The 18,174-nt window shown below is 37.1% G+C and overlaps 2 protein-coding genes across 4 annotated transcripts in view; one reads left to right on the top strand and one right to left on the bottom strand.

Annotated features, from left to right (window-relative positions):
- Nucleotides 1-1,198: 1,198 nt before the first annotated feature.
- On the top strand, nucleotides 1,199-2,615 carry LOC137003078 (serine/threonine-protein kinase pim-3-like). Its single transcript, XM_067363114.1, has 5 exons — nucleotides 1,199-1,343; nucleotides 1,508-1,602; nucleotides 1,753-1,803; nucleotides 2,045-2,426; nucleotides 2,512-2,615. Exons 1-5 carry the CDS (start codon nucleotides 1,199-1,201, stop codon nucleotides 2,613-2,615), a joined length of 777 nt encoding a protein of 258 aa, XP_067219215.1.
- Nucleotides 2,616-13,753: 11,138 nt separating this feature from the next.
- The window catches only part of cacna1eb (calcium channel, voltage-dependent, R type, alpha 1E subunit b), a 139,926-nt gene continuing 135,505 nt past the window's right edge, over nucleotides 13,754-18,174 (bottom strand). For all 3 annotated transcript variants that reach the window (XM_067363705.1, XM_067363706.1, XM_067363707.1), the window contains one exon: nucleotides 13,754-15,164. In XM_067363705.1, coding sequence (XP_067219806.1) covers nucleotides 14,607-15,164 — 558 coding nt within the window. In that variant the 3' untranslated portion in view covers nucleotides 13,754-14,606. The remainder of the gene's footprint in view (nucleotides 15,165-18,174) is intronic.

Here is an 18,174-nt window from a genome sequence, read left to right as displayed (position 1 = left end):
TAACTGGACCATAGAATCCTTCACATCGTACGCACCCAAAATCGACGAATTTCACTGCCAAATCAGAGGCGCAATAGAACCGGTTTTTTTTTATTTTTTTTATTAAGTCACCAGTAAATTGTATGGCTCCCACAGTAAATGTTGTATTGTCATGTGTTTTATTTACCCAGTTGTGGAATCCAACGACTCATCCGTCTGAGGTAACGTAGTTAGCCTACTTTATTGAGTATTTCAATTTTATGCAACTTTACACATTTATTAATAGTAAATTAATAATTAATAAAGATTAGAATTAATAATTAATTAAGATCATCGTGTTTGCAGCGAACAATATATTTCAGACCTAGTGAGTAGGCTAATAGATATTGTATTTCAATTTTTTTTACTGATTGCAGTAATAATTTTACTGTTGCAGTACTGAAAGGTTTGTGCAGGTTAAATTTGTTTGTCAGTTAATTGATGATGGGCCCACCCAACATGTCATCCAAACGTTACCAAAAAAAAAAGAAAAAAAAAAAAGAAAAGTTTTGGATCAGTTTTCTTTTTTTTCTTTTTTTTGATCATTTTTTTAAATGTTTTCAATGACTTTTGGACTTCAAACCTTCTTTTGTGGGTGGATTTAAAATAGATAAAGTTGAACAAACATAAACATGGACTCTTAATGATGATGAACAGAAAAGGAAATATTGCATATAAAATGATAAGTGTGAACTAACATGTGCAATACAGCATATATGCTTAAACTACCCTAAATCAATGGAAAGATGTGCTGTCCCAATCACCCAAACGTTGTGTCCAATTACCCAAATGTTACCAAAAAAAAAAATGTCTCAGTTTACAGAAAAGTGTATGTCGCACATCCTTTCATTGTAATATTAACATCTTCAGTATTACAGAAATGTATCATGTGTTGAGCATGTTAAACATGTTAAATTCTTATCTGTAATGTTACAAATCCAAATTAATGGAAATTTTTCCAAGCCATCAGTCTGACTTAATGCCAGAATAAATGTCCCAAAATCTCATTTCACAATATTAATAGTAAATGCACATTATGTCATTATATCATTGCTTGATTTGATGTCAGAGATGTTTTTAATAGTTGTGTTTTCTATTGTTTTTCTTAATTTCAGAAAAACCTACAGAACGCAGGAAGATGAAAATAATTCATTCTTACCTCAACACGCTGTGGAAGGCGATGAAGAGTCCTTTCCGGTGCTGGTGCCCCTGTAGTCATGTGAATGTTGTGGAGCCTTATGTCCCTCCACCAGATCTGGAGCCAGAGCCTGATCCCGAGCCACCATCACCTGCTCCAGATCACTCCCGCATCAAGCCAATTAATGGTAAATCGGCAGTCATTATTTCTCCAATGTTATTTTGTCAATATTATTTTCCCATTTTAATATGATTTTCTCGACACAACCAGCACTGATATTTTTTAAATAAAACTATCTCATAAAATAATAAAATAAATCTCATATATTATATTTTGCTGTTTGTTTTTCAGAGTCCTTTGAGTCTCTGTATAACGTAGGAGAGATGCTTGGATCCGGAGGATTTGGCAGGGTGTACAAGGGAACCCGCAAATTTGATGGCAAAAAGGTCAATCTTACTGAATTGTACAAACATTTTGCTCTTGCATGCATCAAAACATATTTAAAACAATGGTTCAATACTTAGTGCAAGATCAGGTGCTTGAATACTGTTACTGTTATTGATTTTTTGTTGTTGTTGTTTGTTTGTTTTTTGCAGGTTGCCATCAAGCAGTTGCTCAAGATTGACAACGATCGTTATCTTCATATTGTAAGTTGGCCAAAACCTGAATATGTATTTAGTTAAGTGCAGATTACTGTAGTCGATACACCCGTAGGAAGCATCAGGTGTGAATGTGATTGACAAATAAGTCTAGAGGCACCAAATAACTTTGAGCTGAAAAGCCTCCTTTGAACGTATCTAAAAAGATCAAAGAAAAGTACATTTAAAAAATGATCTGTTTTCTTCAGATTTTTAACCAGCTAACCTTCTGTCTACTACTTTTCTCTAGCCTGGGCATCCCAAACCTCTCGTTACTGAAGTGGCGCTGCTTCTGATGATGAGCCGAGAACCCATAAGCCCCTTCGTCATACATCTATACGAGTGGTTTGAACATCCTCAAACATTCACTCTCATTATGGAGTACCCGGAACCCTGCGGGAGCCTGCATGACTTCATCACCCGTAACCCTCAGCTGTGTGAACCAGCCGCACAGGTTATCATGCTACAGGCTCTGCTGGCGGTCCGCCACTGCATCGAGCATGGTGTTTTTCACCATGACATCCATGCTCAGAATTTCCTGTTGAACAAAGACACGTTTCATCTCACGCTGATAGACTTTGGCTGCGGTCAGCTATTTGGTAGTGATGGCTATGAGAGCGGCATATACATTGGTGAGTATTTGGGAGTGTGGAAACCTGAATGTAGTGACTTACTAATTATTTGATGCTTTTAAATGTGCAAATGTCTTGCTTACAGGAGCACCGGATTACTGCCCACCTGAAGTCCTGATCGAACCTTGCTTCCACGCCGTCCCAACAAATGTCTGGGCGCTACAGGAGTCTTGTTGTACAAGATGGTGAACGCATGTGATCCTTTTCGCAGTAGAAGAGATATCACACAGGCCAAAATTACATTTCAGAACTCCACATTATCCGAAGGTGAGCGACTAATATCGATAACACGTGTGCACGGAAGGGGCCTTTTAAAAATATGCTTTATTTTGTAAGAAACCACATACTTCACTTTTAAAGTAAAAATAAGGAACATTTTACATTATTAATCAAGTTTTAGATGCTATTTTCATAGATGCCAAGTCACATGGTCATGACTAACCAGCTCTCTCCTTATTGAAATTTGTACAGAATGTACAGATCTGATTAGCCAATGCCTAGCCCGGGATCCAACTAAACGGCCGACGTTAGAGCAGATGTTTCAGCATGAATGGATTACAAGTGATCTAGATTGGGAAAGTTCAGGAGATTCAATCCGTCTGTGATTTCAGGTGTGAGGAAGTGTAACAGACAGAGTAGGATTATTATCACGTGTCTTCAAATCTGGATCATTTGCAGTGAGGTGTTCATTGTAATGTTCTTGTTATAGTCAAGTCAAGTCAACCTCATTTATATAGCGCTTTATACAATACAGATTGTTTCAAAGCTGCTTTGTGGTAATAAACAGGAAAATAACAGAATCAGTGATGCACACAGAATTCAATTTTGTTGTAAATCAGTTCTATAAAATCGTTTATAAGTTGACTTGTTTATATAATCTTTGTATTGGACAGGAAATAACATACTTGCTGTCCTTGATGGAAGACTTGACCCGAAGCCGGAAGTCCAACCCCAACCAGACAGGGAACTCAGAGCCCGTCCATGTCTGAGCAAGAACGCGAAAGACCGCGAGACTGGAACCAAATCATCACGGCCACATTTGCTTTGATTTAAAAGTCATTTTTGCTTTGTTTTTTAAAAAGTCAAGACACGTCATCTTTATTTATATAGCGCCTCGAATATGACCAATCTGTACATATGTATATATCATGTTTTGAATTAAAGAAATGTTTTTTAACAGTCTAGGCCTATGAGGAACATTTGAAGTGAAAAGGCAAAGACCTATTTTTGTGTTTCCCGAAATAAAAGTAAATAAAAATGTAAATAAAAATCTACATGACATCAAATGTTTGGAGGTTTCACCATGACAACAAGAACTCCTTGGTCTTTAAAAATGACTGACATTAATTTTGCAATCCTAAATATGATCAAAATGTTGCAATCATAATAACTAAACCTCAAATTGTCATAAATCAACATCTCAGTAAAATGTTATGGAGTTTCTAATGGAAATAGAACTTTCTGTAACAAAACAGGGCATTGATTTCATACATGTCCACTGGAGAGGACACCAGGACAATCATGTTTATCCAACATCAGGCATTTTGGGAGACACAAGTGAATAGGGAATGAAATTATATACCAATATTCCTTTGAAATATTAGACATTATTATGAAAATGTTGCCAATTATTACTCCCATTAATACACTTCTTTTTTCATTATATGTTGCCCCAAATTAGATACAGTGTATAGATTCATTGTGTTGAATGGGACTACACATTTAAGGCCATTTTACCCACATATTGCATCAAGTAAAATGGTATATCAATCAATTCCGTTGTATCTTTGATTACATAGTTGAGAATCGTCCTTATTAAAGTTTGGTTAAAAAAAAAAAATCCTAAACACTAAAAAATGATTTGTAAATGGGGAAAAAAATTTACAAATCATTGTCCATCTGATCTAACTATGTGTACAGTATATTAATTTTCATTTCACAAAAACACTCAATTTAATTGCAATTCAGTTGTCTCCTGTCTTTCTCAAACAATGTTTAACAGATTATTTAAGTTCTTAAGAGTTTAACTCTGCACTTTCATGTGCCGATTCAGGACTGAAATATTACGGAAGTAGAAACCACATCAAATGTATATGAATGAAGGCTGATTGGGACATAAGGTCAAATGGGACCTAGCTGAGCCCTAGCTGTGAGACTGCATCATTAAAATGGGATGCCCTCATTGGTCTAACATCATGTAGGTGGGCGGGGCATGCATCAAACAGGAAGTTGACCATGAAATGGAACTTAGGAAAATGACATAAGCTTTTGGTAATTTTAATAATAAGGTCTTAAAATTGTCATAGCTACTATATTGTACAAACTTCTGATAGAAACATGAATATGATGCAGCTACAAAATCAGTAAAAAATTGTTAATATCATGTTTCTATTTTCAGATTTAGGTTGTTTTTATTTTGTCCCATCCACCCAAACACAAAATGTATAATTTTGGGTGATTGGGACAATGCTTAAATGCTTAAAAAAGACTGAGTTTCTAGAGAGCAATGGTTTTGTGAAAAAAGTGGAAGACTTAGACACAAAGTGTGTAAAATAAACTGTTAAAAGGATTTGATGATCACTAGTGATAGTATTTTATTCTGTGTTGTCATCATTCAGGTCGGAATTCTACAGAGCACGTCATCTATAGGAGAAAAAAAAAAAAATCTGTGCCGATGGTTTTGCAATCTGTTCCCTCAGTTTATAAACCGTGCTCACAAATTCTTAAACTGTTCCCTCGGTTTAACAAATCGTGCCCACGGATTAATAAACCTTTCCCAGGGGTGGATTAAAGTGGTCAGTGGCCCCTAGGCTGCTCTTTCTGTGAGGCCCCCCCTTAATCATTATGCTTTACTGGAAAACTGTATTTAGTGCCATACATGGTCCACACGCAAATAAGGTTAACTGGCATACACACACACATTGAGACAGCCAATACTACAGTTTTTCTTCTACATTCCTTCAACTGGTGGACCACCACAGTAAGAAAATTACCACCACCACATAGGTAAAATGGGAAATTGAAAATCATAATAATTTATAATAAACCAATATTTAATACATGGCCTAATCAGCACTCAAGCACACGCATAAAACTTGCCACAGTGCACCGGCAAACGTAATTATTATGAATGTGTAGTGAAAAAACATTTTCTAAACATTTTTGATAATGTTTTCTGTTTCCGGCTGCAAAGATAAAGATGCTGATTCATCATATCCGCAGTAGTGGACACACCTATATGCATGTTTCATACGGATTACATAATCGGAGAATATGTATTTTTCATTTGAATTGGTTTGATTAAAAGTATACATTTCAAGCTTTCTATAGATATATTCTTGTGACTTCAACCTTCTTTTAACCGCTATTGTAATTTATTTCGGACATTTGTCGCAATGCAGTCTAGCTATAGCAGTGACATAAATTAAATGATTGACATGATTTAATCAGCAGCTGATTTGTTACATCTATCCAATCACCTGCTTATGTATTTTCTTATGGGCCAATGAAGGTCTTTTTGTTCACGGTGAAGTCAATTTAAAATAATAATAATAAAAAAAAAAAGTCTGGCCAATCTGGGGCCCCTGCACATGTGGGGCCCCTAGGCTGCAGCTTAGGCAAGCCTGTGCGTTAATCTGCGCCTGACCGTACCCATGAATTTCCAATCCGTGCGCTCAGATTATGCAAACCGTACCCTCAGTTTTTAAATCCGTTCCAACAAATTCATAATCCGTGTGCACGCTTTCACAATCCTTTCCCATGGATTTGTAAAAACTGTACTCACGGATTTGTGGCCCGGCCTCCAATCTTTGCCGGCACCTGTTTAGGTGCGGGATGCATATTGTTAATACTTTTTTAATAATACACAGAATTTCTTTTTTGTCACGGTAATCTTTAATCAAAATCTGTTCCTTCTCTGATAACGTCAGTTTGACGGCTTGGGTTGAAAATGCTCTGCAACCGTTAGTCTGCTATGAGCAAGAGATGGAGAGGAGGAGCTTTAAAGTAAAACCCTTCCCTCTGTTCAATATTCCGTTTCACTTAGAAATACGTCACAACACTGAAAAAAGCAGTTTGCAACTTCCGGTTCATGGGGACTTTAAATTAGATCCAGTTTATCAGCAACACAGCCCACGAGTGTGAATCCCACGATATTCACCTTTAATCTCGTAGGTGTCTGATCCACTACGAGAACAGAGAACTGTCCGTATTGCCTGCACTTTTTTTCATTCCTCCCCTCACTGCAGCCACCTACTCTCGCCTACATTTCAGGTGAGGCTAGGCACATCTCAAATAAGCCTATTCTTTGCTAATGTATTTTGTAACATATAGGTTGTTTGCACATGACGTCACAGGGTGACGTGTAGACGTGCAGATGGAGGGCAGGAAGTGATTTTCTACATTAAATTAGATAATCTTTATTAATCCCAGAGGGGAAATTAAATTGTCATGGCAGCTCAATACAGTCAATAAGCGCTTAGAATACATGTGACTACATACCCTTTAACTAACATCTTAAAAATATATCTAAACTACTTTCAATGAAAAATGCGGAACAGTTAGTTCATGCGTTCGTCACCTCAAGGCTAGATTAATGTAACGCTCTACTGGGTGGTTGTTCTTCCCGCTTGATAAATAAACTACACTCGTACAAAATGCAGCAGCAGTTTCTTACTAGAACCAGGAAGTATGACCATATTAGCCCAGTTCTGCACTGCATTGGCTTCCTGTTAAACATCATATACATTTTAAAATCTTGCTAATTACTTGCAAAGCACTAAATGGTTTAGCTCCCCAGTAACTGAGCGAGCTCTTAAAGCATTATATCCTTCACGTCTTTTGCGATCTCAGAATTCAGGCCAGCTGATAATACCTAGAATATCAAAATCCTTCTCCTATTTGGCACCTAAACTCTGGAACAATCTTCCTAGCATTGTTCGGGAAGCAGACACACTCTGTCAGTTTAAATCTAGACTAAAAACGAATCTCTTTAACCTGGCATACACACAACACATTATCAATTTATTTTTTCAAATCCGTTAAAGGATTATTAGGCTGCATAAATTAGGTCAGCTGGAACCGGGAACACTTCCTATAACACCAGATGTACTCGTTACATCAGAAGAATGTCATCTACGCTAATATTAGTCTCTCTGTTTACCCGAGGTTTAGTGTAGTCAACCGGATCTGGGCCGTACCCAGGTGAGATCGAGGACCTGCGCCTTGACACGACCACAACGCAACCCTGAAGTATCAGCAGAGATTGAGTCAGCTAGATCATCCACTGTGAAGGCCTCATTGACACGACAGCCAGTGCCACAGTTCCTCAACAAACCGTCCATACCGGTGTGATGAATACGACCATCAACTGGATGGAACTGGAACAAATACTTTGAATGTTGCGATCCCATCGGACTTATGATAGCTACCTGAATCGTAACAAAGCACAGTTCGCCAGAGGAGGACTGGTCCCCCGACTAAGCCTGGTTTTCCCCAAGGTATTTTTCCCCCTCCATTTTAATACCTATTTGCCACCTGATGTCACCTGTTGGAGTTTGGGTTCCTTGCCGTCGTCGCCTTTGGCTTGCTTAGTTGGGGACACTTGACATTTGATATCCAACAGTGCTTCTGATCTGCCTGCATTGACACCATTTTCTTTAAGAGCTGCTGTGCAGCCAAAATTATATACCAGTTATCACTGTAAAGTTGCTTTGACACAATCTGCACTGTAAAAAGCACTTTATAAATAAAGGTGACTTGACTTAGCACAGTTTTATCCTAGACAGATGAGTTATATATTCTAATAGCACTAGACAGGAATGATTTCCTATGTCGTTCCTTCAAGCAAGAAGGCTGAATAGCCTATTGCTAAAGCTACTCTTGAGTTTGTCCAGAGTTTTATGGAGGGGATGAACATCATTGTCCATAATCACCAGCAACTTTGCCAGCATTCTTTTCCTAACCACATCCTCCAAAGTACCAAGCTCTGAGCCGACGACAGACTCAGCAGCATTTTTGATGATTTTGTGTAGTATGTTAGGGTATAGCATCATTTGCTTTGATTCCTGTGCCCCAACACACCACAGCAAATAAGATAGTAGCTACTCGCAACAACAGTCTGATAAAACACCTGAGTCTCCTGTTACACACGTTGAAAGACCTGAGCTTCCTCAAGAAATACTATAGCCGACTCAGGCCCTTCTTGTAAACAGCCTCTGCATTTGTAGACCACACCACAAGCACTATGAAATGCCTTTGTTTTGCGTTATTATAGTCACCACAAGCTTTTATCATGTACCAAAAGTTGCCGTTTATCAAGGGGAAAAATGCAAGAAATTAACTGAAAAACACAGGAAAAAGTGGCTGGTAAACCTGCGTCTGCAATCGGGAGGATTCGAGTCGGAAAATGCTTGTGTGCAGTGACCACTTTATCAGAAGTTTACTTTTACTATGCAACAACTAACAACAACAACAACAAAAAGTAGTAGGCTATGCCTCCATAGTTTTGCATGCTTTCATTTGTTTTCTGGAGTAGAAAGATATGCTCATGCCCAGTTGTATAGAGAGCAACCTTACACAGGTTCAATCCAAGTCTTCTAACTAAAATGAGATTCAGACTAAAATGAATGCTTGAGCTGTCTTAACTGAAAGAAACTTGCACTGGCATATCTTAAAGTATGTCACTGCAATTGTTTTTTTTGCAAGATGCACATTATTTATTTTTTTTAAAGGCACATGCTGTCAGAAAAAGGTACTGTGCTTGTCACTGGGGCAGTACCCTAGATACAAAGGTAAAAATGAACTAATATGTACTTTTACAGTACTAATATAGGTATAAATATGCACTTTTAAAGAAGTAATATGTACCTTTAAGGTACTAATATGCATCATGTAGGGGAAAGTAAGGTACAAAGATGTACCTTTTCACTTTTGTACATTAGGGTACTGCCCTAGTGACAGTGCCGTACCTTTTTTTCTAACAGTGAATTCCACTTAAGTTAACCCTTTCGCACGTAATGCCTGGCTCACACTACAGGAATTTTAGGCCGATTTATGCCCGATTTTCCCCTCCCGAGAATCAGAGAAAAAATCTTGTCGAGGATATTGATCGGCTCCGATGTTCGCCGCAGATTATCTGGTAATGTGAGGCGTTCACAGATCGAATCTTGCACCTCCCGATCTGCTCTCACACAAATCGGGGCCGCCCCGATCATATCAAACATGTTTGATATTTAGGATTTTAAATCGGGAAGATTACGTCAGTTCTTTAACAACAGCCAATGAGAGAAGTGAATGAGAGCACATTTAAAATTGCGACCGCGAAACCAGCTGCTGTATGAATCCGTTGGACAGCGGAGATAGCGGAACGGTGCATTGAAGTACAACAACACAACTTCTTGAATAACGCGTCTTCAAAAAACATGAAACAACCGTACAGACAAAGAGAAAAGCTGAGGAGAAATCACTATATGGTTTTGAACATGCCGGGTGAGTGTAGAAAGCTGCTAGCAAATGTAAACATACCTTTTTATCTCAGTGACGAATATGTTTACATCCGTTTCCCAATGAAATCACGTGAGGCTCTTCTGGATATGATAATCTTAACAATATCCTGTAGTGTGTGCTGCGCTACAAATTTGAAATGCATGTTTGAGATTTGTGAGAATAAAATCTGTGAAGATTCTCCTTATATGTGTGCTGCAACCAGATTTCATATTCGGTTAGGATTTAAAAACTCCTCTAGTGTGAGCTCGGCTTTAGTTTCAAATATTCAGGCTGACCCTCCAGCGTGAGTTTTTTAAGGCGACCGTTATTTGGAACCGGGTGTGTCTCATACGTTCTGAAAAGTGAAGCCACGGGCTCTTTGATCGCCCTCTGGAGGCTGGATGCAGTACAGGTCATAAACACCGCCCTCTCAATGCAGTCGAATGAGACTTCAGTGAAAACTTAAAAATAAATTCTGCTTCAAATAAAACTTTATGAAAAATGGTTTTGGTCATTTAAGGTAGTTGTTATCACACTGATATATATTCAATTGTTCGTTTTTGTGATGATTTAGATTTTAGCTAGCAATTTGATGCTATAAAAACGGGGCGTGTCGTCATGATTCGAACTTGATTGACAGCTCAGCTTGTCTGAGGACTGTCGGAGCTTCGAGGGGAGATTGAAGATGTATTAACTAACTGTTAATTTTCGATTTCTTTGTTATTTAACACCAACAAAATGAGTTGTTCAGCAGTAAACTGTACTAACCGACCTACAGGATCTGACGGATCACTGAACCTTTTTCTGTAACATTAAATATGGGTGTTATAAGCTAATTAATAAATGTTATTAGTTAAGATAACACACCTAATGTTAACAATGTCGGGAAAAAGCAGGTGATCGTTATCTGGCAGTTACTTATTATTTTTATGGGTATAAAATAATAATTAGCAGGACAAAACTAATGATAGCTTACTCTAATTACAGCAATCGATCTCCTGTAACATTAGTTGAACTTGATTTAAAATGGCAGGACCGTTTCTGACGATTTAGAGTTGTTTCTAGTGGCATATTATATTGATTTTATCTACTGAATTTGCTGTTTTAAAAGTATTATTGCTCTAGAAATAGAATAGCCTATTATTTTATAGGTAGAATTTTAAATTGTATATAATTTTTATAGTCTATTTAAAATACATGAATGATGACGCAGTCGTCTGGGCGGAAGTTTGATATCGCGACTCCGCCTCCGGCTCCACTGACGGTTCCTTCTGCGCATGCCCAGGCTCCAAACTTACGTATTGCGTAACATGTCAGCGCCCATTCGGTCGGCCATTTTGGCTTCAGTTCATTACAATGGAAGGAAGCGACGTCGCGTCGTCCATCTTTTTTTACAGTCTATGTTTGGAACGTGTCACTTTATGGTTTCCATGGTGACGCGTCATTGCTTGTTACGTGGCACACCGCAGCACTGTATGAATGATGATCTACTTTCATTTAATTTTTCCTTTTTTATTCAAAATATTCACAAATTTATATCTAATATTCCGATTGCCAAATATGTGCAAGTGGATGTGTTTTGCTGTTTAAACACCTTTATAACGATCGCGTTAGTTGAGCCATATGAGCGATGGGCGCCGCCATGTTAGTTTGCACCGCGCAGAGAATCGGATCTGTTGGATTTACAACCCGTGAATTTATCCACTTCTCCCGAAATACATGAAAGTAAGTGTGCCGGTGAACTGGGGAAGAATAGAGTAAGCTTTTAAGTTACTTTCACAATGTGTATCTGATATGAATTAAACGTGTTGTCAAGTTATAATGGAAAGGGTTGTTATTTCCGCTTCTATGGACATCATTGTGTATTTTACAAACTCTAAATATATTGTTTTGTTAGTACTCATGTGTATTTAAATGTCTGAAACCTGAAATGAACATTATTTGGTTGAAAACACTGCATATATGTGATATATGAAAAGCGCTGCGTGTGTCTAGCGCCAGTTAAAGCGCGCACGCACATTTGAATTTGGCAGTTGATCACGTAATGCACTGAACGTACTAATCACACCGGTGTGATCGTACGCGTCAAAGGGTTAAATATCCTAATTGAACTAAGGCCTAATCCTGGCTTAATCTAAGCACTATCTGTTAAACCAGGGTTATATGCAACACCCTTAAGTCAAATCACGCCTTAAAGGGTTAGTTCACTCAAAAATGAAAATTCCCCCATGATTTACTCACCCTCAAGCCATCCTAGGTGTATATGACTTTCTTCTTTCAGATGAATACAATTGGAGTTATATTTAATAATGTTTTGGCTCTTCCAAGCTTCATAATAGCAGAGAGTAGGAGATTTTGATATCCACATAGCTCCGGGATGTCATCTTTATCTCTGAGGAGCACTTACTATTTTCTGCTCATTGTGGATCTCTAGTAGGACATTGTCCTAGAAGTTTTATATATATATATATATATATATATATATATATATATATATAACATAAATATGGCATCTGATGCTGTTGGTGGTCAGTCTCTGACTTCAACATTGTATAATATATATATATATATATATATATATATATATATATATATATATTATACAATGTTGAAGTCAGAGACTGACCACCAACAGCATCAGATGCCATATTTATGTTTTAACTCAACTGTCATGAAATGGACTGCACAGGATTGTGGGATATCATAGGCACCGAATGATACATCTATGCTGCCTTCAAAAATCGATTAAAAGAATCAGAAGACAGGAAGTGAAGCTAATGTAAGAGTTAAAAGTTTAGCACATTGTTAAAAGATGAAAGCTGATGTTATATTTGAATATTTGAATGTTAATTCAGCAGTATCTATTCTGTGTTAAAGAATAGAACTAATTTTAAAGAATTAGTTGTTAAAGTGGATGTTAAAGTAGCCACTGTACAATCCTGCTTGCACCCCTGCATGGAAAGATTAATTTACTATGACCGCATGACTGGCTAAGACAATTAAAAAGTAGATGATCTGATAAAGCCGTTTTGAGACTTAAACCTATTAAAGGATTAGTTCACTTTCAAATTAAAAGTTCCTGATAATTTACTCACCCCCATGTCATCCAAGATGTTCATGTCTCTCTTTCTTAAGGTCGAAAAGAAATTAAGGTTTTTGATGAAAACATTCCAGGATTTTTCTCCATATAGTGGACTTCAATGGAGCCCAAACAGTTGAAGGTCAAAATTACAGTTTCAGTGCAGCTTCAAAGCGTTCTACACAATTCCAGATGAGAAATAAGGGTCTTATCTAGAGAAAACATTGCTCATTTTCTAAAAAAGTAAGTATAATATAAATAAATAAATAAATAATATTTGTTTTAACAATAAATGCTCATCTTGAACTAGCTCTCTTCTTCTAATTGTTATATACTTGCACTAGCATATTGCATGACAATTTAGTTCAAACTTTGACCTGTGGAGGGCAGTAATACACTTAGCAGTGTCTACACTGCTGGAATTCAAATAGAGAAGAAGAAGAGAGCTAGTGCAAGATGAATAAGGATAAAAAAAAAGAATAAAGTTGTTAAAACTTATGAAATATTTGATGACATACCAGTGACAATTTGTCATCTGCTAGTTTGGTAATTTATGATTTATTCTAAAGGTAAAATAGAGTAATGGTATGTGGGGTTGCCAACCAGATAAACAGACACACTGCCTATCAACTAGTATTACAATTTTGCAAAAGGGATAACCTTGTTTTGGGAAAAAAAGTAATAGCAAGAGATAACTTTGCAGAAAACTCAAATAAGAGATAAGTTATCAAGAATCAAAAACAGCAGAAAACAAAAACAGGGTAAAAAGACAATATTTTATTAGTTTAAACATAAAGTTTTCAGGATGCTTATCCATTCAAATTCAGTAACAAAAATCCAAATTCCAAGAAGCCTTAAAGAAAGATTAAATATTACATATTTTCAGAGAAGAAATCTTTTGTTTTTAAAAACATTTCCTGAATTGATTGTGACATCAGATTTAACTTTGATACCTTTCCCATTTCTTATAATTTATATTCGTAAACCCCTTTACAAGACATTCTGCTAAACTAAATTTTAACATTTAATAATTAAAGCCTCAGCTGTAAAATCTTTTTGTGGTTTCGTTTTAACAATATTTTATAGAAACTTTTTTTTTTTTGTTTTTTTGTTTTTCATTTATTTTTGACATTGTTTCATTAAAGGGAGTACTTCATTTATTGAACTGAACTTTGGAAGTCATGTTGCATTTAGTTGTACTGGCCTATTCAATTTAGAAATTGAATGTAAACTTCAAACAAAGTATCTGCAATATTAAGAAATTTCAATAATGTGGCACAGAGATGAATTAGAAACTATCTGAATTTTGTAGAAAAAAAAAAGACATTAAATGAGAGAAACGTTGAAGCATTTTAAACCATCAACTCACTATCCCCAACTGTAAATAAAGCGCTTAATACCTGAATTGGGCCTCAAATGTAAATGCATGGGTTGTTTTTCAAACTCATTATCTGATGAGAAATTAGAGAATATAAATTCTATTCCTCATTTCATTGAACACATTTAAATTGTATATCTATAAAACACTGTTTGAATATTGTGAAGATCAGCATCCACCTCAGTGTTCTCCTTGAAATCTGCATTTGTCCTATTGTGTCTCTGTTCTACTAACTGATCTAGTATTTGTCGTCGTCTGCATCGCTGAGAGTTTCACCGCCAGCGAGAGATACGCTTTGTGCCAATCTCTTCCGGAAGTGTCCGTTGGGCACCTGCCAGCCTATCCTTGACCTTGTGCGCATCGAGGCGCTGACCGTGTTTGCCCGGCCTAGGCTGGTGGCCACCGCTGCCTCAAAGGTGAGAGTTTCCATAGCGGTGGAAGAATCGGGGCTGTGTTCTTCCTCTTGTAGGGCAAGGAAGGATTCAGAAGGATAGCGGCGGGCAGATGAACTCAGATATTCACCCACTTCGAAATGGGTGCTTTCCTGTTGTCTCACCCTCGCTTCCTGATCTTCAGCGCCGTCATCCCATAAAGCAGTACTACAGCATCCTAACATCTGCTGGACGGTTGGGTCATCGTCGTCATCATCAGCCTGTGATGAAGGTTGCGTATGGCACACTAAGGGTGAGTAGGAGATGTGTGGGCGGGAGCAGGTGGAGGTCTGGGACAGGCGACGTTTTCCACTCGGCGTGCTGGACTCTGAGGTGGAGGGAACGGGGCTCTCTGAGCTGTTTCCCTAAAGAGAAATATTAGAGAAATAGGATTATAATCCAATTTATGTTAAGATATTAAGTTAAGATATTTTAAATGAACAATCAAACTTAAAGGATTAGTTCACTTTCAAATGAAAATGACCCTCAAGCCATCCTAGGTGTATATGACTTTTTTCTTTCCGATGAACACAAAGAAAAAAGCTTAACTGACGCAAATTTTATATATATATATATATATATATATATATATATATATATATTTGCTGGCGTTGCATCAGTTAAGCTTTTTCCATAAGTTGAATAAGGAAGGCGTAGGTCGTAGCACAAGCTTTTTGAACTGCGAGAGTTTTACACTTTCTTCGTAAATAGAATACGGAAGGCGGTCTGGTGAAAGCTGTGTGGAATATGTTCATGATGGATTGATGTGGATGGAGACACTTTTTTTCAGCTTATACTTGTTGATCCTCGCTCACTGCCATTTTAAAGGTCGGATGCGTCAGGATATTTATTAATATTTCTCAGATTGCACTCATCAGAAAGAAGAAAGTCATATACACCTAGGATGGCTTGAGGGTGAGAAAATATTGGGCTAATTTTCATTTGAAAGTTAACTAATCCTTTAAGATGGTAGATTTCTAGATGGTCTAAGCTAGAGTTCTTCTGATTGATCTGCTACCATGTTCCAAAAAATGTATTGCTCTGAAACTGATTCTCAATAATTATGTTTCCATCCACCTATTTTCATGTGAATTGTGGGATATCGCATAAAATGCTGAATGGATTCTAAAAATTTGCAAAAAAAAAAAAAAAGCCTATACATTTTCTGCCAAACCAAAACAGAAATAGCTATGCAATTCATATATTTAATATTAAGCATCTTGAAACTAAAAGTTGCAAAAACAGCTGGTTCTATATTACTTTTGCTTACTTTATACTCCCTTCTTTACCCTAAACCTAACTGTCAGACAAGTCTGTGCCCTACATTTAAAGCTAAACATCATCTGGTCCGTTTATGAGCAATTTCACTAGTGAGGTTTCATTTTTGAATATCATCCATCATCCATCATCATTGAATATAGTAAAATATCATCCATGAAATACTGTCATTCACTTACATAAGTGTAAGGAAAGTTGTTTTATTATTGGATTATTATAATTCTCAATAAATACATATAAAGTGCTCAGCATAAATGAGTACACCCCCTTTGAAAAGTCACATTTTAAACAATATCTCAATGAACACAAAAACAATTTCCAAAATGTTGACAAGACTAAGTTTAATATAGCATCTGTTTAACTTAAAACATGAAAGTAAGGTTAATAATATAACTTAGATTACACAGTTTTCAGTTTTACTCAAATAAGGGTGATGCAAAAATGAGTACACCTCACAATAAAAACTACTAAATCTAGTACTTTGTATGGCCTCCATGATTTTTAATGACAGCACCAAGTCTTCTAGGCATGGAATGAACAAGTTGACGACATTTTGCAACATCTATCTTTTTCCATTTTTCAAGAATGACCTTTTTCAGAGACTGGATGCGGGATGAAGAGTGATGCTCAACTTGTCTCCTCAGAATTCCCCATAGGTGTTCGATTGGGTTCAGATCAGGAGCCACTGAATCACTTTCACCCTGTTCTTCTTCAGAAATCCAACAGTGGCCTTAGATGTGTGTTTAGGATCATTGTCATTTTGGAAAAGTGCACGACGACTGAGGGCATGGAGTGATGGTAGCATTTTCTCTTTCAGTATAGAGCAGTACATCTGTGAATTCATGATGTCATCAATGAAATGCAGCTCCCCGACACCAGCAGCTCTCATGCAGCCCCACATGAGGACACTGCCACCAGCATGTTTCACTGTAGGCACCATGCATTTTTCTTTGTATTCCTCACCTATGCGACGCCATACAGTTTTGAAGCCATCAATTCCAAAAACATTTATCTTGTTCTCATCATTCCAGAGTATAGAGTCCCAGTAGTCTTCATCTTTGTCAGCATGGGCCTTGGCAAACACTAGACAGGCTTTTTTGTGCCTGGGCTTTAGGAGAGGCTTCTTTCGTGGACGGCACCCATGCATGCCATTCCTCTGCAGTGTACGCTGTATTGTATCATGGGAAATATTCACCCCAGTTTGGCTTTCTACTTCTATAGATAACTGCAGTGAACTTGCATGCCGATTTTCTTCAACCCTTCTCATCAGAAGACGCTCCTGTCGAGGTGTTAACTTCCGTGGATGACCTGGACGTCCCTGTGAGATGGTTGCAGTCCCATCTTTTTTTAATGTTTGTACCACTTTTGCTACAGTATTCTGACTGATAAGCAAAGCCTTGCTGATCTTCTTGTAGCCTTCACCTTTCTGGTATACAGAAGTTTTTTTCTTTCTCAGGACATTTCTCTTCCATGTGGTGCCATTGCTGACAGCATGAAATGGGAAGGGGTTTTAACACCCTTTTATAGTCAACTGTCTGCTGGACACCAGTGTAATGAATAATTAGACTCACCTGTGGTTTAATTCTTGATAAATTACACATTTGTAGTCTAAAATTTAGCTTTGCTTCAGAGACTTTCAGTGGGGTGTACTCATTTTTGAATAAAACTGAAAATTTTGTTCTCTAAGTTATATTATTAACCTTACTTTCATGTTATTAGTTAAACAGATGTTATATAAAACTTAGTCTTGTCAACATATTGGAAATTGTTTTTGTGTTCATTGAGATATTGTTTAAAATGTTACTTTTCAAAGGGGGTGTACTCATTTACGCTGAGCACTGTAATTATTAAGTGACAGAATCAGATTTGTGAGTGTGTGTGTGGGAGAGAGAGAGAGAGAGAGAGAGAGAGAGAAACAGTGCTGCTGTATACTGTACATTATTATCAGTCTCATCCACTCAAACCGATGTACCTAATAATTACACAAAGGCCTATTATTTCGTTTTCTTGAAACAAAATAATCATTATTTAAATGTTTATTCAACTGACAGCCCTGGTTTGCATATTTTCAAGATAACAGGGTTTTCTTCTTATCAT

This window comes from Chanodichthys erythropterus, chromosome 16 (genome assembly GCF_024489055.1).
Source record: "Chanodichthys erythropterus isolate Z2021 chromosome 16, ASM2448905v1, whole genome shotgun sequence".
Taxonomy (NCBI): Eukaryota; Metazoa; Chordata; class Actinopteri; order Cypriniformes; family Xenocyprididae; genus Chanodichthys; species Chanodichthys erythropterus.
Note: the sequence above shows the minus strand (reverse complement) of the source record. Positions and strands in the feature narration are given on the sequence as shown.

Coding starts and splice junctions, on each gene's coding strand:
- LOC137003078 (XM_067363114.1), top strand. CDS start 1,199: ATGAAGAGTCCTTTCCGGTGCTGGTGCCCCTGTAGTCATGTGAATGTT. Junction 1,344..1,507: donor CCGCATCAAGCCAATTAATG/GTAAATCGGCAG, acceptor TTTGTTTTTCAG/AGTCCTTTGAGTCTCTGTAT. Junction 2,427..2,511: donor TGAGAGCGGCATATACATTG/GTGAGTATTTGG, acceptor TCTTGCTTACAG/GAGCACCGGATTACTGCCCA.